This window comes from Gymnoscopelus microlampas, assembly GCF_963454915.1.
Source record: "Gymnoscopelus microlampas genome assembly, chromosome: 4".
NCBI lineage: Eukaryota > Metazoa > Chordata > Actinopteri > Myctophiformes > Myctophidae > Gymnoscopelus > Gymnoscopelus microlampas.
This window is the reverse complement of record NC_139941.1, coordinates 40,617,901-40,640,997: the sequence shown is the minus strand read 5'-3', so window position 1 is coordinate 40,640,997 and position 23,097 is coordinate 40,617,901. Positions and strand designations below refer to the sequence as shown.

General features: G+C 42.0%; 1 protein-coding gene across 1 annotated transcript in view; it reads left to right on the top strand.

Moving 5' to 3' along the window:
- The window catches only part of LOC311043129 (transmembrane protein 132D), a gene marked incomplete at its 3' end in the record, with an annotated part of 33,105 nt that extends 12,004 nt beyond the window's left edge, over nt 1-21,101 (top strand). Inside the window, exons 3-9 of the mRNA XM_084054308.1 lie at nt 6,000-6,137; nt 8,812-9,004; nt 13,132-13,275; nt 18,418-18,623; nt 18,885-19,146; nt 19,229-19,420; nt 19,767-21,101. Coding sequence (XP_083910434.1) covers nt 6,000-6,137; nt 8,812-9,004; nt 13,132-13,275; nt 18,418-18,623; nt 18,885-19,146; nt 19,229-19,420; nt 19,767-21,101 — 2,470 coding nt within the window. The remainder of the gene's footprint in view (nt 1-5,999; nt 6,138-8,811; nt 9,005-13,131; nt 13,276-18,417; nt 18,624-18,884; nt 19,147-19,228; nt 19,421-19,766) is intronic.
- Nucleotides 21,102-23,097: the final 1,996 nt, after the last annotated feature.

Here is a 23,097-nt window from a genome sequence, read left to right as displayed (position 1 = left end):
ATATTGAACTATGGAGGTTTTTATTTGACAACAGACTATGATGACTTGACTTTGACGGACTAACAGTTTATGGCATAATGTTGCTCTACCTGTATTTCTTTGTTGATGCTGTTGTTTGTTTTAAGTGGATGCACTAAACATACAATATGTTGTTGTATGTTTCCATACAGTGGCACACAGCATACGCCTTTTCTGTATCCCATATCTCAGGTATATGCTGTCAGGGTGATTGAATGTTCACATGTTTTTTCTCTCTGTGCGGAAGGTCATGTAAAGGCTTTGTGATCCTTGAAATTAAGTTGAGAGAAAACTGCCCACAATAAGAGAAGGAAAAATACAATACTGACTGGTGCAGGCCGGGGTGCCATGGGCTGCTTTGAGTGTATGTGACAGAGGTGAGGGAGGGTCATGTGCGCTTGTCTCTCTGAATCGGTGTGTGTGTGTGTGTGTGTGTGTGTGTGTGTGTGTGTGTGTGTGTGTGTGTGTGTGTGTGTGCGTGTGCGTGCGCCTATTCTGCACATTAATGTTTGTGTGACTACCTGTGTATGTATGCACAGGTGTGCTGTGCCTACGTTAGACTGCTTAACGGTAACCCATTAAAGCTGGGAAAGCTTCTGTGTCATTTTGAATTTTAGCTATATAGCATCATACGTTTTTCAGAAAACTCTTAGGGTTAGAACGTCCCTATTTCGGGCGTATCATTATAGGTGGACATCTTTCAAAGATATACATTTTTGCAGTGGAAACAACATAAGGTCTTAAGCTTTCTTGTGGCTGTTCTTTTTTTCTTAAAGATTTATTTTTGGGCTTTTTATGTCTTTATTGATAGGACAGTAGGTTGACAGGAAAGGCAGCAAAGGCCGTCGGGATCGGGACTCGAACTCGCAATGCGCTGTCAGGCTACATTAAGCCCAGGTGCCCGGACCGCTACGCCAGACGTCCGGGCCGTGCCTGTCCTTTTGACAGTTGTATGCAGTTGTGTGCAGTTGTATGTTTTCGTGCATAATGATCATTCAATAAAAATGTAAAATCACACAAGGCAAACAGCATATGAAATATAGGTCATTAGTTTATGAAAAAACACAAAACGATGAAGTATGGAGATAGAAGGTTTCTGCCCGACAGCGACAATGTGTTTCTGTCCGTAGAGTGTGAGTGTGTGTGTGTGTGTGTGTGTGTGTGTGTGTGTGTGTGTGTGTGTGTGTGTGTGTGTGTGTGTGTGTGTGTGTGTGTGTGTGTGTGTGTGTGTGTGTGTGTGTGTGTGTGTGTGTGTGTGTGTGTGTGTGTGTGTGTGTGTGCGTGCGTGCGTGCGTGCGTGCGTGCGTGCGTGCGTGCGTGCGTGTTTCCAAGTGCAGGCTTGTGGGTAAGTGAGTGAAGAGTATGTAAAATGTGAAGCCACTGTGCCCCTCACTCATGCCTTGCCTGGTCAAAAGTGAGACGGATGGCAGGTGCAGCACCTGAGAGCAGCCTTCCTTACACACTGTCAGCTCCAGTCTCCACAGCCATCCATCTTCCCTGCCCTAGTGCCTCCCTCCCTGCCCACTGCCCCCTCAATGCCTGCTAACAAAAGCCCCAGTTCTGCTTCTCGCTTTCAAATACTTTTCTTTCTTGCACCATCACAAGGGGGCTTTCCTTAAAGTCAGTGGAGCAGGAGAAAGGGCTTGCGATAAGTCTTCTTGTTACTGTCACTTTTTATTAGTTAAAACCCCTGCCCCACTCAGCTCAACACACAAGGGTATTTTTATCAAGAGGGAGAGAGAGTTTCACTTTTTCAGAAGCCATAACTAGATTAACAGTTCTCTGAGATTTTTCCATCACTAAATACAAATGTGTTGTCATGCTCACATCATTGATTTTCCCACATTGTAAATATTTCCCAGTATGGCTGGACAATTAATACAAAAAATCACAATATGAACCTACTGCGAATTAATTGCATAAAAAAGGTATTCTAGTGTTGGTCCATGAATCAAGTAGTACAATTTTCATTTCACCCTCAAATGTGTACCAAAAGTATCATACCTTTTTTAATGTTTAGCTCACTGTCTAGAAGTTATATACTGTGTACTTTACATTACTGATGACAATTTTATGTTGTCTTGACCTTCCAAGAAGCAATTTTTTTCTCATTAATTTCAGAATGATAATTATGTAAATCAATGTGCTTGAAACATGCTTGAGATAGGTAATCCATCACAGTGAAATTTACCTCACCTTTATTCTTGTCAAAGTTACTTCATTGTGGCATTTTAATGCAGCTGAAGGCATGGATTAATTTGAAAAGCTTCCATGAATTACACAAATGTAACCCACTGGAGTGCACGGCCGAGTGTGAATTTGGTCAAATCAGTGGTTCTCTGGAAACGGTGTGCATCACAATTACTAGTGAAGTCAATGCAAAGTAAAGGCCATTGCCTGCGAATGACGGGTACTGCACTCATTACTCTGACAACAGACACTGACATCATAGTACAGTACATAGTACCCGCTGACAATGGGTAGTAGTGTAGTCAGTGGGCTGGCTAATTAACATGCAATGACAAGGTTATGGTCCTTTAACAGCCTATCTAATGTTGTGGTAGTTATAGGCTACTGTAAACAGAATTGAAGCTTGACTTTAAAAGATAAAATTGCAAATCGAAATGCATTCACATTATTGGTCTGAGATATCACAACTAGATTATTTTCCGATGTCATTTCAGCCCTATTTCTCAGGAGATAGAAATTGATCAAATTGTGTATAAGAGTTCATGGGGTCTAAACCGTCAGGATTATGCAAAGACTTGCACAATGGAATTGAAAACCAAAAGTAATGCAATGAAACAGTTTGCCCTCAGTGCAGTGGTTCTTGCATTTTTTGCTGAATCGATGGTGGATTGCTGAGATAGGGTGGCACGATATTGAACAAAAAAAAAAAAACTCATATCCTGATTGTGATATTGCCTTCTCTCACTTGAATATTGTATTTGGGATACTAATTGTAATACACGTGGATACAGACTTTTCAACATTCTTTCTTTTCAACACTTAGAAATGTGCAAGAACTGTGGGGAAGTAGGGAAATACGATGCTTAGGTGTGGCTTAGATATAATAAAAAGTGTAAGTATTCGCTGACACAACCTGATTTGTGGGCCGGGAATTCTGCACAGCACAGGAATAACCTGGCTCTTTGATTTGGAGATTGTATTAAACACCAATGTTGAAGAAAAGTTCAACATTGCATTAAACATTGCAATAGGCACTTCCTTTTTTCCCCCCGTGCAGCCTCAGCCTTGTGTATATATATTTGTATATGTGAGGGAGTGTGGGTATGCAACTTACATTTTAAGAGTTGAAGATAAGCAACAATATTTTTGTAGCATTGCAACTGTTTCCACTGTGTACTATTATATAATGCTGGAGGGTAAAGGGTATGTTTACTTCCTTTCTGCCTTTCACCTCATGTTTCATACTGGTGTCCACATACAGTATGCTGCAGCCCCAGTTTTTAATGAAGGACCTGAACTCCTCTCTACTCTCCCCCAGCGTGTCCTTGCCCAATATGTGCATCGCTTACACTGTCTCTGGGGAACCGTGTGACTGCTAACAATGGCCAGCCTAACCCTCTCCATTCCCTGTCGTCACTCTCACTAATCATTCACAGTATGAATCCGGTCACCTTCATTCACAACAGTAGCACAAACAAAACACAAGACCAACTTGGTTTGCCTTTCACTTGCTGCTGTTACAGTTTAGAATTCAAGGTGATTCGTGTGTCTCAGTGTATGTATGTGAAAGTTGCAGCATGGAAACTAGTTATAAAAGTATGGAAATTCATACAGTAGGCTATGTGCGATTCATGCAAATGCCAATTTCGAGGAGTAGACTAGCAGTGACATGAAGGCACTCTGGCACTGTGTTATCTCAAACAGTGCTACTGTACAGTATGACAGTGGCTGTAATGTAAAAACCTTCATGCCAAGATTAGTGGAACTTTGAGCCCTCTATCTAGTGTTCTCGTGTATGGTATATGCAAATACATGTACACGTGTCGTGCACACACAAACATGCATGCAGCCACACATACTGTACAAACACCCTGATTTACTTCCCTCCACTTACTGAATGACTTTGAGATTTCCCTCAACATTTGTAGACACACGCGCGCGCATGCACGCACACACAAACACGCGCCCGCACGCACGCAGGGACGCACGCACGCACGCACGCACCATGCCCCCATAAACACACGCACAATTACCCAAGAAGAAGTGCTCGGTGTCAGATGGATGTTTCCTGCATCGTGGTGTAAACCCCCTCAGGGACTCATAATACACTCAACATTGTTTTACAGCCACAATGTTTACCTCAATCATTCAGAGATATACCAACACGACTTTGTATGCAGATGAAAAGTAAGGAATTACATGGATGGTTGTTTTCCTGTGCCATTAGAAACAACTTGACTCAAGTTCATTTATTTTGGGCTGCAGAAACAACTTGACTCGAGTTAATTTATTTATTTAGGCTGCAGACTACAGTGAGAAAGTGATGATAATTAGTGATGGGTTTATGCCATTTTATATGCACAAAAAGAATCTTCAGAGGCCTGGACAGGATCTTTGCATACGTCTCAACTCCCTGGCCTTGCTTGATCGTAAGTCTTGTACTTACAGAAGAATAGCTCATTAACATGATTCTGCATGCTATTTCTACTTTGTCCACTGGGACAGTGTGCATGTTCAGCTGCATACTGATTACCATTTACAAATGAGAGACCAAAAAGTCTTACAGGCTATTAGTACAGTATGAATAACCATGTGTGCATGGCCATTACAAAGAGGGCCTTAGGAAAGATACGCTCGTCTCTCCTTCAAATGAAATGTTATCTCCTCTGTAATGAAAGGTTTCCTGGGGGTGGGGGGGTTGGACTTGCTCCGTGAGCAGAATGGTCTGTGATTGACTGTTCTTCTAAGTCTGTGCAATGAGAATAGTTCATGGCCCCATATAGTCTAGGGCCTAGGCCTGTGTTAATACGGCTGTGAGGGCAATGGAAGACTTATCAATTGGAAACTGTTGATGGATGTATATAACCACTTTATCCCTATATACTTCAAATAACCAAAATAACGAAATAACGAAATAGACGATGTACAAGCTCACAAGGTGATGAGTTGTGAGCTTGTAGATCGTTTATTTTCACATAATATTAGCCTATTTTTCCCAAAATGTTCACACCTTCTTATGAATAAGAATAGGGACCCTGGGGTTCTTAACCTTTTTTAGGAACAGCTTGGATGAATAATAGACTTAATCACCTACAGTACATCCTTTGGATTGTCCGCATTAAAGTTAGCAGTCAGTAAACATCATTGGAATTCTAACAATGTATCAGTGTAACACACATTCTCAAAAGTATGAAGTTAATGTAACTCCAATATGTATACTTGTTTAGTTGTTCACTTCACACTACTGTATGTACCAATCGGCTCTATGCACAGCAGCCATATTGGCAAGAAATTCCTTACTCCCTTGTGGTTCCTTGTGGTGAGGTGTTACCAATGACACTGATTAAAGTTGTGTTCCATTCTGATCAAGCAGAGTCAGGGTGCTGTTATTGTGCAAGTTGGCTCACTGGAAAGACTCTGCTACACCAGTGGGTCTCATAGTGGGGTCCAGGGACCCTCATGGTTCCTCGAGGGGATTTCAAATGGCCCTTACGGGTTTGTAGCTCTGAGAGTGTTCAAATGGAACCAAATGAACCCATAAGGGGTCCATTTGGTTCCATTTGTACACTCTCAGAGTTATGGGGTCCTTGAAATTAAAACATTTGAGAACACCTGTGAAGGAAGGAAGGAAGGAAGGAAGCAGCCCAATGTCTTACCAATATGGCTGTTGTGCATAGAGCTTATTGAACAGTGGAAAAAATAAACATTAATGTGAAACTGGTTTGCATTGAACGCAGGCCATTTTACATTTCTACGGTTTTCTGACCTTTTTCCTTTTTGACTTTTCACAGAGCAACGGTGAAGAAAGGTGTGACCTTTCGTACAGCGAGGGCCAGTAACTCATTGCAGTGGGAGATCACACTGGATATGGCAGCCGATGGAACCATCTCTGTGATATGTCAGAGGAAGGCCCCCATACCTGGAAAAAGGCATGTCTGTTTTATATACGTAACGTGTGTGAAATGCATCTAATCCACATGTGACTACAATAGCACCATGTCTTTTCTCAAAACAAGGTACATGTATTTGTATTGCACATTTAACCACATGAACCCTAGCGTCCATATTCTGGGGCAAAGATTCCAGGAAAATAGCTGATCTCCAAGCTCACAGCTTGTAGATCAGCTATTTTTGGCAAAGAGATTTGGTGCAGAGGGAGAAGAGTATAGACCCTTGGGGGACCCTATGTATATAGGGTTTAAGTGAATACATAAAACAAAGTGTTCTGCTAATAAAGTCCTCCTTCTATTGAACCATAGTCAGGTTTTTCTACCGGAGAAAAGCATTGGAGCAGATCTTTTAAATATTTGATAAGGAAACGGGTTTGCATATAAAATTCCGGGTTAGTCTTTTAAGTGAAGTTACACAGTGTGTATTTACCTTCACTTATACCCTTTGATGTAAGTCTATCAAAGGTTTAGAGGGTAGGACATCTCATCCTCTGAAGACAACAAGTATGCACAGGAGAAATTTGTATTGCCTATTTTAACAACAGAATGAGCTCAGTGGAACTACATGATTCTTCATAGTAAAGAAGCAGTTGCACCAGAACTGTGTTGAATAGCATACAATAGTTTAATATGTACTTTGTATGCATTATCATATGAATAGTATTATTGTCCCAAATCTAAGCTCTAAATGTAAGCAAAAATCTAAAGTTGGTCCCAAAACAAGTGTAAATAGAATAGTAACTCCTGTGATGCTTTTACCTGTGGGAAATCATTAGATGGAAGAAATAACATACCTTATATAGAACAGCTGAGCTGAGCTGATTTGAGGTCCTAAATGTATCATGTAAGGCCTTCTTTGCTCAGTGGCGGTAAACAACAACTTTTCATAACAAGTATAGCTTACAGAAAGTAAAACATTTATGTTCACTATTCTGTAAGACAGTGAACATGAATCTTATTCTTGCATCATTGCAAGAATAAGCATAAATAACTGGGTCAGTGGTCACAGTACAATACGCTCCTGAAAATGTGAAATAATAATTATACGGTTGTTGCCTATTTCCGCTGAAACATTTTTGAGGGACTAAAGTTGACTAATATAAAACATCAAAAGGCAATGGATGCAACAGACATTTCGCATGGCTCACATGCACGGTACGCTCACCTTTACTGTGGAAGTCATTACTGCTTTGACCTCATTAAGTTGTTTTCACCGTTCACTGAGGATTAGGACATTGCTTGCCAAAGCCACTTCTTGGGTAGCATATTTTTTCTCTCAAAGGCAGTTAGACAAATACACAATATGTTCTAAAATGTCACGGAGGAACTACCAAGCATCCTTATTCTGGACAATGCCCATCGGGCATGTCACAATAGGTGAACATCCACCACAAATAGGTCAACATTTGCTGAAAAATAGCCAGCTATAGATCGGTTATTTTCAGTAGAGATTTAGTCGAGATTTGGGACTCTGCTGCAGGACTGGGGTCCGACAACGGCGTGGCTTTACGTGGATCTCACAGCCACACTGTAAAAAGGAGGGGGCCAAGTATGCTGGAGACTGAGAGTGTGTCTACTGTTACTTCACTTTGGGGATTTCATGTGTGTTTTGTCTCTCTGGTCCTAGCCATACTAAAGCACTAAGAATTATTGCTGTAGTGTACATTAAAACCCTTTATTCCCTGTCACAACAGCTTGCTTTACTGTAGATCTTCAGACAAAATGCTGCCACTTATAGATAGAGTGCTGGCCATAAGCCAGCTGTGTAAGCACAATTTTCCTGCTGTTTTCACAAGAATGACAGCGTACTGTCACCCCCCCAATTTATCGGATCAGATTAAAATGGGAATATCTGTGTTAATGCATGCTTAAAAGGGATATGGACATGCTTATGGGAATTGAACATGTCTTGTTTTGATACTTCACCAGAAGACCATTTTGTTTGTAGTCTTTGTCTCATTGAAATATGTTGAGATTATTTAATTATGTAAAATCTCTGTTTTGCCCTGCAGTATTAATTATGATTAGTTAGTGTTATTTTATCTTACATTAAAATCGGCTAATGGGAGGGTGGGCAGGCGGGCCGGCCGGCAGGCGGGTGGACCTCTGACCTCACTCTGACACAGCCAGGAACAATAGGCCGTGTATACACATGGCCTTCCACAATGTAGTGGCAGCGTGTCCAGGGTGTCTCTGGAATTTTATGTTACGTCAATAAAATCATAAAAAGCGAGGCGTTGTCACTGAGTGGCCTATTTGTTTAATGCATGCAGGCTGCTTGCATAGCCCCAGGCATCTGTTGTCACAGGCACAGTTCAGCTCCATTCATTTTTGTCACCACTTAGATTGCATGTCCTCACCAAATCACCTAATCTTCCCGCCTCAAGGTCATCTACAGTACATGTAGTACCATCTCATTCGATTGGCAGAAAAATCATTTTATCCATTTTTTCTGAACATAATGTACATTATTTATGTAAGTCAAGTGTGTACCTACTCATATTTACATATGGTATATATTTCCACACATATATGTATTTGTACGTGCATAGTACTGAACACACAGTACCGTCGAGTGAAATACCTGATTTTACCTGTATAGTAAAAAATACCAGTATTTCTTTTAACCCCCTATTATGCTGCTCACCACCAGGCTTGACAGCAGCCTGCTGGAGGTGCTTCAGATGGATTTTGAGGTGGCCGAGTTGAGCAGTCCTCTTGACAGCCAGGTGATCCTATGGAAGCTGGAGCTACCTACCGGAGCGAAGGATGGAGTGAAGACAGAAGGACCTATGAGGATCTATACGACTCAGAGAGACTTTGTAGGCCTGGCCCCCCTTGTAATGGTGAGTATACAGCCAAAAAGCAATGTTTCCAATAACATTCTATGCTCTAATTTCATCCTTTGAGTTGTTGCATATGAATATATAATTAAAATGCACTTTGTTGTGACTCCTGTCTTGTATGTAACACACTGAAGGCTGATTTAGGAAATGGGTTCTATTTTGAGGTAGGGAGAGTGACCTTGTGTTGTCAACTGTCAGATAGCTGATGCCTCTGTTCTTTTTTGTTCTGTTCCATTCTGGCAGTGGTCTGGTCACCCATGTTTCCTTACAGTACCGAACAGCTGCCATGATGTTCTTTGTTGGTGTCACTCCTACCGTACAACCTCCATAATGAATCCACAGTCATCTCAAATGTCTATGCCATGTAGATGATAAAAGCAGAATGACCAGGTGCTCACAGAGAAAAAAGTTCTATAAAAGTGTCTGTGGTGCTCCTGGATCCAGCGGGATACAAAACATGAAAAAACATGAAAGATCCAAGATAAAAGAGGAGAACAGGCTTTATTCATTTATAAAGCCTGTTCTCCTCTTTTAACTTTCTGAGTGCCCGGATCGTCTAGTAGTTTTCCAGTCATAGTTAATTTCACATGCAAAGCTGTTAAAAGCTCTGATTTAAAAAGTTGCAACAGATCTCACACAATTTAGTATACATTGCACGGATTTTCGGGTTTTCTAGGTGTCTATGACACGGAATGACACTCCTTGCAATGTATACTAAGTTGTGCGAGATCGGGTTGATATACCGTAGTAGTGCAGCAACCATGGAAAGCACCTGTACCATACCTGTAAAATGCCTGTGGAAAGCCTGCGACAAGATGACACAAGCAATCTTTATAATCTTAATGAATAAGCATAGACAAACTACTTAACAAGAACAACATTGGTGTAACTTAAGAGATTCTCTAGGGAATATATATTACAGATAACTAAAAAGAAGGTCTGTCAGACACAGACAGAACACCGCAGAAGAGCGAGTCCCGTAATGTCAGAAACAGAAGCAGCAGTGTTTACAGGCCTTATAGTTACCCCAAATATCTCTCGAGACTGATACGGTATGGGACTTCTTGTTCAATTAGATCTGATCAATTAGATTTACGTTGTGTATTTAAATAAATATAGTGCCCATGTGAAACAACTCTGATTTGTGAAAATTACATGTTTTTTGAAATCCTGAAACATTTTCTCCTATAACAACCATACTGTTTAAAATGTTTCATAAGGCTAACACTTTTTTTCTTATGCGGACCAGCTCTGAATTTGAGTATCTTTGATCACATATTGATGCTACAAATGTTTAAATGTAATCATTTACACGATGACGACATATCTCAGTTGATAAGCTATTGGCTGTGTGCCAGGAGCAGTGCTGTGTGCTCTGCTGCATTTCCATTACAGTACAGCTTGGAATGCTTACAAATACGAGACCATGCTAGTTTTATTTGTGATAGAAATTTGACATGGTTCATCTCTCCTGGCGAGTAGAGGCTGACCTCAGACTGAAGGCCAAACATGAGGAGATTTGATGGTGGGCCAGGGGGGACATTAGCTCGGACTGATCACTATTTAGCCTTAATGAATGAAGTACTGAAACAGCTGCTGTTGCATAGTATAATGGGCTATTATAGCAGAGATATCTGCTACATAGTACCAGGGGGGGGATTTTCATTTCAAAGGTGGAACACACACAGTTAGTACAAACCCAAAAGGGCTGTAACTGAGGTGGAACAAAACAACTCTATGTTTTTTCTTCATTTTGATATATCTGCTTCATGAAATGGATGGTCATGAACAAACTTATTTTATACTGCAAAATACCAAAACAAGTGATGAAATTCATCAATATTGACTCCAAAGACAAAAAAGTGCAGAATAAAACCACTATGAAGATCGGGGGTTACCTACTTAATCTCATGTATTTTTTTCACCTATTGCTTGGATTTTTAATACAAAGTTGTCATTGTCTGAAATGTATCATTGACAAGATTTTAAAATACATTTTCTACTTTCGGGTATATGATTTTATGTTGGCACGGTTCATGTCATCACATCACACAACTTGCACAAAAACAACAACAAAATCGCGATCACTGGAGCACAAATCTCTGCCAGGAGGCATGCCCCAATAATAATACTTACCCTGTCTGATGCAGAAATATCAAAACTGCGTGTCTCCATCTGTTTCTGTATGTCTGTCTCTGTCTGTGTCCCGTGCAGGAGTCATATGAAGACAGTCTAATATTTTATCATGTGGTCAATTATAGCTTACTAATATGTAAACGTGCTACCGTAGGAACAGTGGTTACATAAACTTGTACATGAGCCACAACTTCACAGTGCATGGTGCGCACTGCACAGTTGATACATTTACACATGTACTGTATGTTGTCGTTAATCACACATGGGCTTGAACGGAACGGGCCTGTCTCTGTCTCTCTGTTGCTCTCTCCTCTCTCTGTCACTCTAACTCGCGTCAGTCCAGGCGCTGTGTAGAAGAGACAGCTATAGCAATTGTTTTGGGCAGGAACTTTAGCCCTGCACCACTTACATCCGAAAGTACAAACATTTCAAAAGAAGTCTATGAGAAGGTCTATCCTAAATGTTTTTGCCAGGAGATAACATCATGCATGGCCTCATCACTCTCCCTGGATGAACAGTGAAGAGCTAGACATGCAGCTTTGTTCTGCACAATGTGAAGCTTGTGCAAATGTATTTTTGTTGCACTTGACCTTAATAACCAAACAATAGTCAAGATGAGACAAAGCCATTGCTTGTAAAACCTGCCTGATTGAGTGGTCTGTCAGGAAATAGGCACACCTCCTAATGACAGACACTGCCCTTCCTATTGTAGCTAAAATCTTATCAATATGAAGCTTCTCTTCATGGACCTGCTTCATGGACCTGCTCCAAAGCTATAACCTTCATTGGAGAGAAGCAACTCACTCCTCAATGCATAATTCAATGTTCAATATCCCCTGTCAATTCTGGGTATTCTGTGGAAAAGGGATAACCCCTGTCAATTCTGGGTATTCTGTGGAAAAGGGATAACCCCTGTCAATTCTGGGTATTCTGTGGAAAAGGGATAACCCCTGTCAATTCTGGGTATTCTGTGGAAAAGGGATATGTGAAATATTTTGTTACTTCTTAAAACATGTGTTTTATTAAATAGCTGTGTTTACATAGAAATTCAAGTTTCCCATCTGGTTATTTTGTATGCCTTTGAATTCAAGCCAACTGTCTATTTCAATTTGAGTTCATGAATGCATGTGTAATTAGACTACTGCCCTCCTCTGCACTCCATGCACGCTGCACTTGTGCAAACACATGTACAGAGAGAGAGAGAGAGAGAGAGAGAGAGAGAAATCAGATGCCTTAATTATTGAGTTGTTGATATTTGATCATTAAATACCTAAGTCTCTTGTCAAAGATAGTTGTGTAACCACCATTATAGAAACACACTATATTGACCCAAAGGAAAATCATGTCAGTATCATGGTCAGATATCATGGTCAGTATCATGTCAGTATCATGACAATATCATGGTCAGTATCATGGTCAGTATCACATCAGTATCATGGTCAGTATTACGTCAGTATCATGACAATATCATGGTCAGTATCATGTCATATCTTCTAGCTCACATGGTGGAATGACCTTTCCAACCCAGTTGGGAATGCAGACTCAATCACTTAAAGTCACATCTCTTCAAGAAACAAAAAAGAATTCAAAGAAATGTCGCATTCCCTGGTCCTTCTTCCTTACTTCTCCATTTGCATCTGATCTTTTTCCTGTCTTAAAAAAAAGCATTTTCTGCCTGGCTTGTATTTCTTTACTAAGCGCTTCATTAATATACATGAATCAAAGGACATAGAAATGTGTGGCATTGGGAAGGTTTAATTCCTCCTCGCTCATACTGTAAAATTGCCATTCTCTGCATTTCAGCTAATTCTAATGCTGAACTCTCACTTCACTGAACGCAAACCCCCACCATGGCATGAAACTGATATTGTAGGTCAGACGCCTAAAATGTAAAAATGTAACATGTAATTACACGGTAAAGTAATTTCCATCACCCTTAGGCTGTAAGTGAATATCCTTTACTATTCCTGATTCTCTTGGCCTCTCTGCAGGACACGGAGATTGTGAACACGGCTGTACTAACTGGGAAGAAGGTGGTAATGCCTGTGAGGACCGTAGCAGTGGAGGAGGATGGAGCAGTCACTGACGTATCCGACTACACAGACTGTAGCTCCTCTGATGAAGATGTCCTCAAGGTAGGATTTAGTATTAATAGGTCCTCCCGGGGTTTTGCAGTTCACGGATTTATCCACATAAACCCTAGCGTCTCTTTTCAGCGCATGTCGTTATAGGAATACATTTGGTCAAAATAGCAAATCTACAGGCTTGTAAGATCTGCTATTTTCGGTGAAGAGATTTGGTGTAGAGGGGAAAAAAAGAAGGGGACCCAATATATATATATATACACATACATACATACATACATACATACATACATACATACCGGTAATTTCATTTAATCTCAACTGCATCCTTGGCAAACCTCTGAGGTATCACAGTTTGTATGCTTCACAGAACTGTGAACAAATGTCCAATCACTAAGAAGTGGTAAGACAAAATTGCTTTAGCCGCCTGTAAATGGTGGAATGCTGGATGTCTGTGTGTGGTCAGTCCAGCCCCAAAGCCTGATTTATGCTTCAGGCTTCAGGCAACAACACTATTGTTGAGCAGCCCGTCACACAACACTTTGTCGCTGAGGCATGAAACCTAACTTATACAATGTCGTATTACTGTCGCTTCCCTTTTCATCCGCAAGTGATGTCAGTCGTACGATGAAGCATAATATTTGGTTTAAGAGACCAAAGAGTCAATTTGGTGTAAAAAATAACAGAAGGCTCCTGAGGGGGGTAGTTGGCTGTACGTGTGACAGGAGGGACAAAGAAGTTGTACCAAAGTCAACTCTCCTCCCCCTCCTTTTTTCCCCAAACTGAGTGGGCCCCAGTGACATTTCCCATCAACCACACCCACTACAATCATCAGATATTGAGCTGCCAGACCTGACCTCAATGTTCATACATCACTGCCTCCATCCACTAACTTTGCCCTGTTTTCCTATGAACCCATGAGGAGAGCTGCTGTATTTACTGATGGATTTGAAAGCAAGGGGAAGCAAAGAGCAGTGGCTCCTGATGTCAAAGGGCTTGAGTGTATTTATCCAAGGTTAGCGAGAAGCAGCTCTCTTGACATTTTCCTGTTTATCACTCCTTAGGCTTTCACACGTCTTCTGTCAAGTTCAAATGTCCAGGAAAAGACAAATTGCGCAAACAAACAACAGATGTTTATTTATTTTCTGGCAGTTTTGCCCATTTTTCTCCCAATTAAGTCAATTCCCGAATTCCCCACATATTTGTGCAGTCTTGTCACTGCTGGGTCTTCGGACTGGTTGCTCATAGGGATGTTATTGAAACCACATGCCTCCTCTGATACACATGGAATCGCCTGCTGCTTCTTTTCACCTGTCAATGAGGACGACATAGTCACCACGACGACATAGCGTGTGAGGAGGAATACCCTATTGCACTCAGTTCAACACCCCCGCTGACAGGCACCCTGATAAACCCTGTAGTAGTCCCTGGTACAGCTACAAAGACCTCCAATGGATGCACGGCCAAGCCAGAGGCACCGCAGAGTGCTTTCAAGTTTATTTCACACTGCTTTTTATACATGTCATCATGTTTTGACTCTGTTGCTTTATTTGATTTTATTATTCCTTCAGTTTTATGTCAAGCACTTTGTAACGTACTGTATGTGCTCTATAATCTAATTAAGATTATTAGCATCATTATTATTATTATTATCAAGTGATAAGTGAAATGTGGGCTTTCAGTTAATATGAGAGGTATTTCAAATACATGTAAGTCTAATTTATTAAGAGAGCACGGGTGTTGACAATGGATTATGTCAAAGAGTGTAATGTGGGTTATATGATCAATTCACTCTACACTGTAGTAGTATTTTGTGTTGTTCTCAGCTAAGCTCTATGTTTGCTGACCAGTTCTAAGCAACAGTCACAAAAAATACCTTTAATCTTCTTAGCCTGACAGCTTGACTGGGATGTTTTCTCTTCTGGTGTGACTGAGGGGTGTCATATCTGCCAGTCATAGAGCTACACTACACAGCATGACGTCCTTAAGCCTGAGTTATACTTGGTTGCGCATCGTGTCGCACACCGAAAATAGCATATCTACAAACTCACAACACGTCGCTGCAAAAGTTGAATTTGCAGTGGTGGAATGGCTTTTAGTGTGTAGGTGTGTATGTGTGTTGTCGTCAATGAGTGATTGACAGACTGACAGGTTTATTAATATGGATAAGAGCATGGCAGAATTACTTAATTATCATACTCCGAGACTCAGTGAGCATAGTCAAATCCTGGATGGATGGATAAACACTGAGGATTTACTGTGTAACCTTTGAACTTATTTGATCCTTTTCTCACATCATGGAATTACACATCTACCCAGAAAATAAAACTTCTACTGTTTCTGTGTCTTTTTGTCTCCGGCAAGCCGAAGGCACGGCTGAGACTATGTTTTGCACCCTGTCCGTCTGGCCGTCCGTCCGTCCGTCTATGAACAGCTAATCTCCGGCACCGTTGGCCCGATTGATGTGAAACAGTGCACACACCAAAGCAGAACCTCTGACCCAAATCTTTCACATCGGCCTGTTATAGCACCAGGAGACTTTATAGCACCAAGATTTTTGCAAACATTGCTGGCCCACATTAATCTTCCTGGCCTGGCGGAGACCTGTGCTCCGAGGAGCACTTTTTAGAGTTTTGAATGAAGTAAGCATAGTGTATGCTTCCAGCCAAAACACTGATATCCTAAGCCACTGATTCTCAACATGGGGTCTGGGCACCCCCAGCGGTCCTTGAGGCGGTTGCCGGTGGTCCCCAGCTAAATGATTGATAGTTAGAAACCAAATGGTCCCTTACGGGTCTGTAACAGAGTGTACATATGGAACCAAATGGACCACTACGTTTCCATTTGGTTCAATTTGTACACTCTCAGAGTTAAATTTAGGTATACTCTTGGTTGCTTGTTTTTGCAGGAAATGCACTTAATACTTCTGGTGATTAGTAGTTTCGTTCCCTACCTATGTTGAATGCACTTACCGGTATTGTAAGTCGCTTTGGATAAAAGCGTCTGCTAAATGACTGTAATGTAATGTAAATTTAACACTTAGGGGCAGACACCAGTTAAGTTAAATAGCTTCCTTGAGCACAGTTAATTCTTTGTCCTTTCCAGGGACAGATTTACTCTTCTCTTTTTACAATGAGTAACACATTTGAGTAAGAAATTAAATAAAGAAAAGTAGCCTAAAGTGGCCTAATGCATATCCAACTGTGGGACCTTAAAATAAAAAAAATAAGATAATCACCATAGGCCAGTGGTTTTCAAAGTGGGTTCCAAGAACCCCCAGGGGTCCTTGAGGGGGTTCCAGGCAAAATGTGTTAATATAGCATCAAAATCAGTTAATATAGCATCAAAATCAGTTAATATAACATTATAACCACTTTAACCCTATAAAATCAGGCTATAAAAAATTGCCAATCTACAAGCTCACAACGCATCCCAATGCACAAAGAATTAAAAAAGCCGCACAGATTTTGCAACTCAAATCTTGTATGGGGGGTCCCTCGGACAAAATATTTTCATATTCATTTGGGGGTCCTTGACATGAGAACGTTTGAGAACCACTGTTCTGGGATTCTGTCAATGGACAGTAGGATGACGAGACAGATCTTGGCAAAGAGGCTTTGTGAGGCTGAGCAGAGTTGAGCCAAAGGTCTCAAATGATGCATGGCCGAGCAGTCGCCCATGTCCTCTCTTCACTGTATATCAAAACAGAAGCGCCGCAGATGACCTCACTGGAAATAGATTAGTCGACAATTTCATGCTTGCAAAGCCACTTCTCCATAACTCAGCATTAACAGCCATTTGTGTGTGCCGCATATTGTAAAAATCTGCTCCGTTTGGATGAAAGTCAAGCATGGGATCATTCATAGGGTAGAGGCCAGGCCACTACAGTTATAGCAACAGCCATGATGACACCATGATGTGGTCATTCAGAAGCTTAAGCTTTGATGTTGAAAGCAGAATGCAGTTGTGGAAAGTGACATTTACTTAAGTACAATTGTGAGGTATTTGTACTTTACTTGAGTATTTCCAATTTCCAATACTTTTACTTCTACTCCACCACATCTCAAAGGCAAATATTGTACTTTTACTCCACTACAATTATTTGAAAACTTTAGTTACTTTGCAGATATAATTACGCAATGCGACGCGTTGTGAGCTTGTAGATCTGCTATTTTCAAACATTTTAGTATGTTTACTTTTGGTACTTTAAGTACATTTTGATACCACTACTTTTGTACTTTTACTCAAGTACATTTTTTATTCTGGAGTCTGGACTTTTACTTGTAACAGAGTACTTCTACATTGCAGTATTGAAACTTTTACTTAAGTAAAACATTCGAGTACTTTTTCCACCACTGGCAGAATGATTGACTCACTCAGTAAAATCCAGAGTAGTAGTTTAACTAGTAGTAGTTTTCACTGTGCAGATTCTACGATGGCACAGGATCATCTGACAAGTAGTGTATGTTACCAGAAAACAGCACATTCTCTCTAACTTAGCTGCTTGGTTCAGGAAGGGAACAACAGCAATCATATATTTGCATTCCTCCTTGGGCTGTCCGTCAAAGTCACAGTCATTTTTCTCCACTCCCCTGTGCACTCTCTGTGGCTGGTGGCTGAATTTCAATGCAGCCTAAATTATCCTATTCATTAAAGTAGTGACTGTTGATAGGACCAAGGAAAACCTGAGAGCGTATCACATTTTCAGGGTCTTAAAAAGTCCATGAGATCGTTCAGCAGTGACTGAAACTTGCCAAGGTTACCTTTGAAATTATAATGTAATGAATGTACTTGGTGGTGAAGGATTAATGTTCAACGCTGCACCTCATGATATTTTGATTAACATAAAATGGCCATGCTGTGTCTTGTTAAATCGTCAAACTGGTGATCACCTGTATAGTTTATTACAGCTAGATGACATTAGTGTAGTGGCACACAAACCGCAAGACCACTGCAACACTATTTATTGCGTTATAGATGGCCTATCTGTTAAACATTGTGACAAATATGTGAATATTTTGATACCTTTAATGTCATCGGATATAAGATAAACATGAATTCCACTGGTGTCTATCCCATTTGATTTATATAGTTTATCCAAGCCTTAATTACTGAAGCACAAACTAAATAATGGCCGAAATGTGTGTTCTGATGGAATGTTGTTTTTCATTCTGTATCTCTACTGTTTTCCAGGTGTCTGACGGCTGTGACTATGTGTTTGTGAACGGCAAGGAGACAAAGGGTAAGGTGAGGATGACGGTGAACTTCACTTACAGCTACCTGAGTGCTCAGCTGGAGCTCGACGTGTGGTCCCCAGAGCTGCCTCTGCAGATCGAGGTGTCTGACTCCGAGCTGAGTCAGATCAAGAGCTGGAGGATGCCTATAGGCACCACAAAGAGGTAGGACACTCTCGAGACCCAGATAATTCTGGAATTATAATTAAAAAACAGACATGTTTTACGATCATCCCTCAGCTTGGCCAGCAATTGTCATCCCAAAATTATAGAAGTGGTTTGGGTATTTTAATACGATTACCTAATGCATTGCAATAACTCAGTGCGATCCAATAAAGCAAAGAGACAAGGTGCAGTGATTGGAGTGTGTGTGTCAGACAACCATAACCTGTATTTGTGTGTTTTTGCATTGTGTTCATATCCCAGGCCTGGCTGGAGCAGTGAGGAAGACAGAAAGGGGAAGGGCTGCATGCTGCAGTTTCAGCATGCACTGGTGAGTGTGCTGGCACAGTTCACAGCCGAGCAGACCGATCCTCGGGAACCCAAGGCCTACTTTCTGGGCTCTGATTGGCAGGTGGATGTCACTAGGCTAGTGCGCTCCTTCATGAAAGTGGAGGACGAAAGTGTGGCCACTCTAGAGGCAGGACGGGTCCTGTCAGGACGTGATCTAGGGACAACCTCCATCCAGGTAACAACACGGGTCCACTGTCTGCATTAAAGAGAATATGATTTGCCCAACCACCAACTAACCCGGATTGTGGCATTTTTAGGTGTTTTCACCACTCTCTGACATCATACTGGCAAAGGAGACCATCAGGGTAGTGGATGACAAAGTCACCATTACAGAGTTGGGGGTCCAGCTGGTCACTGGCCTCTCCCTGTCCCTACAGCTCAGCACAGGGAGCAACAGGGCCATTCTGGCGACCACCACTACACAGGAAGTGCTGTGGAGCCCCAACGAGGTAGGTGCCATTGTTAGTCAGATAAATGTCTCATCGGCATTTAAAAGCCAGAGATATGCTGCACGTTAATAGACTTCAATGCAGCATAGATCTTTCAGTTTATCAAAGCAGTGACTGCAAGTGGGACCAAAGAAAATATGATGTCTTCCAGGGTCTTAAAAGCATCCATGAGATCTTTCAGCAGTCCCTGACACTTGCCATGATTTCCTTTGAAAATACAGTATAGTGCAATGAATGCACCCGGTTGTGAAGGACTGACATTCATTAGTGCACATTGTGACGTTGTGATTAGCATTAAGTCCTTAACATAATCTTCTTGATTCTCCTGTTCGCTTATTTCTTACAGGAAGCTTTGGTCAGTTCTTGGGTGCAGTTCAGTGATGGCTCTCAGACGCCGCTGGACATTTATGATCCTTCTTACTACCGCATTGTGGTGACATCTCTGGATGACAGGGTGGTGTCTGTGCAAGGCTCACCTCCGCGGGTGGTGGCTAAGGGCGAGGGCCAGGGGGTCCTGGTTAGGGTGGAGATATCAATCTGTGAAGCTTGCGAGAAGTCCAAACGCAAGAGCATCCTGGCTGTGGGCAACGCCAGCCTCAAGGTCAAGTTTGAGGCCAATAGTGGCCGGCCAAACGTCAGCGACCGTGCCATCAGCGGTGACAGAGGAGGAGGTGGAGGCAGCCGCAGAGGCAGCAAGGACAGCAGCAGCGATTATGGGAATGACAGGGTAGAAGTGGCAGACAGCGAGAGGGAGAAGCCACGCCCTTCCTGGGATCCCCTATCCAGCACCTTAGACGGCATGGAGCGAGAGGAGAGCGCCTTGCAGATCACCACCATCAAGTCAACAGAGCGCACCATCATTACCAGCGGCAGCTTAGGCGGAGTGGGAAAGAAGGCCAATAAAAGAACACCTAGCAGCCCTGTGAACAATGTCAACATGATGAGCAGTCCCAGTGAGAGCAGCAGAGCTTACGGCTCAGACAACACGATAGCAGAGGGCACAGGCATCGCAGGCTTCGGTAGCACTGTGAAGGCCCCTGGGAACCTGGTCAACAATAACAACTTACCCCCGCGGGGCAACATGCCCGGCCAGGGGGCGGTAGACGTTGATATGAGCGGTGAGGAAATGTTGGCGAACAGGCCTCTCACAGACTTGGAGATTGGCATGTACGCCCTGCTGGGAGTCTTTTGCCTGGCCATCCTGGTTTTCCTTATCAACTGCATCTCCTATGTGGTTAAGTTCAGGCATAAGAAACCCCCCTCTCATGGCCCGGAGCACCCGGGCCACAGGCACGACTGGGTGTGGCTCGGCACAGATGCCGAGCTGGTGATGAGCGTGCCGTGCGATCCCCTGCAGCAGGATAACCACACAGCAACTACGGTGATCGACATCACTTCCGACAAGACTGCGACATTGTCCAGGAGGCCCAGCTGTTTGTCATCTTTGACGAACTCTCCCCTGGGCTGCGCTGGCTCTCACGGGAGCAAGCTCATGCACACCGATTCCCTCCACTCACCCACCAGCAAGAGAAAAAGAGTCCAGTTCACCACCTTCTCTACCCTGGAACGCCAGCACTCACCCAGAGAGAACGGACACGGCATCCACTGGGTTGGGAAGGTAGACAGTTACGAGGGACAGCCCCCGCAAGTGCCCATCACAGAGCCTGAGCAACAATTATAATTATATAATAAAATAAAACCAAACTCATGTGGATGTTGCTTCGAACACCTCAATGCCTTTGTTTACTCCAACCTGTTGTAGAATATTAAAAGAACTGACTTTGCAATGAACCTCTTCCTCATCATGTGTCAAAGCCTTTTTACTTTACATATGTAACTACAAAAAGTGCTCCTCGGAGCACAGGTCAGGTAGGTTATTGTGGGCCAGCAATGTTCGGAATTCGCCAATCAGGATGGAATATGAAAAATCAGACGGATCTGTCTTGATCGCTTGACTATAGAGATTGATGTTGATGTTTGGACAGGAGTAATATAAAAAAATCTTTTGCAAAAATCGCCCTCCTGGTGGCACTATAATAGGGCAATGTTAAAAGGGTGGCATTTGTTCCTCAACGTAGTGCAAACGTGAGTTTCACCGCAATGGGACGCTGGGTTTATGATTTGCAACATTTTGTTTAAAACGAGCCACTCCTGCAAACTTTAGATGTCAATCTTAGCCAATCAGGATGGAATATGAAAAATCAAACAGATCCGTCTTGATCACATGACTGTTAGAGATCATGTGTACCAATTTGCGTGAAATTTTGATAAAATCTGAAGGAGTAATATATATATATATTTTTTACATAAGTCTGCCTCCTGGTGGCGCTACAAAAGGCAGATGTGAAAAATGCAGGGCAAAGCTTTTTCCTTGGCCTCTAGGGAGTGTGCATACAGTTTTATACAGATTTGTGCAGTTATAGGTTGTTATAGCGCCACCATGAGGCTGATTTGAAAGATTTCAAGTGGCATTTCTTCCTCGGCCTAGTGGGAATGTGCGTGCAAGATTTCACGGAAATCGCACGCTGTGTTCATGATTTGTTCAAAACGGAGCACTCCTGCAAACTTTGGAAGCCAATCTTAGTCAATCAGGATGGAATATGAAAAGACCTGTTTCGTCTAATGACTATAGAGATGCTGTGTACCGATTTGCGTGATGTTTGGACAAAAAAAATGTTTCGCAAAAATTGGCCTCCTGGAGGCGCTATAACAGGCCAATGTAAAAAAAAAATACCAGAGGTTCTGCTCTGGCATCTAGGGAGTGTGTGGGCACAGTTTCACTGCAATCAAGCCGGAGATTAGCTGAGCACAGACGGACACGCGAACGGACGGACAGGGTACATAACATAAGTCTCGGCCATGCCTTTCGGCCTGGCGGAGACAATTCTTGCTAATATTGCAGAGAGGACGCGAGAGAAGCTTCACTTGCGTGACCAGGGTATGCAGACAGCTAAGCTGCATGTGGGAAACCTTTTTTTGCACTCACAGCTGGTATTCCAATATGCAGAGGTGCCCAATAAACAACATAATGCAGAATTATTCATGTTTGTTTGGTCCAAATGTAACAGAACTCGTTGGAAGCTCTCACATGGATGTGACTTTGATCAAGCTTTTCTATTTCTATTAGTTTTATCTTATTTCCATTTAGTCTTTTCATTAAAAGTTATCTTGAATGTCATGTTGCTCTTGCTCTTCTATCATTATACATACTGTATGTACCCCTTAGTTGTTAGAGGATATCCATAATTCATACTCATTTGTCAGCCATATGAAATGTATAATCATTGCTCTGCGAATAGAGAATGTATTCCCCTATTCCAGCCATCTTAGGCACAATTTCATAAAACATCCAATTATAAGACTGTAAATTATGCCACTGCTTTTGCTTTAAAGTTTACTTTTGTAGGTGGCCCACACAATGTAACAAAAGTAAAGTTTGGAGACTACAGTGCAGTTTCACTTTTTCTAACGAGTCCTTGTCCTGTCATGCAGCCAGAATGACCCTTTCTGACGATGAATTACATGAACCTTTCGTGACCACCTAACCTTTAAACTGAATTGTGTTTTCACCATGCCTTTGAATGTGTGTGACACAACCTTTGCACTTCATGAAGAATGAATGTGGTGTGGAGACTGAAGGGGACAGAGGATTGGACTATCTAAATACTGAGCACATT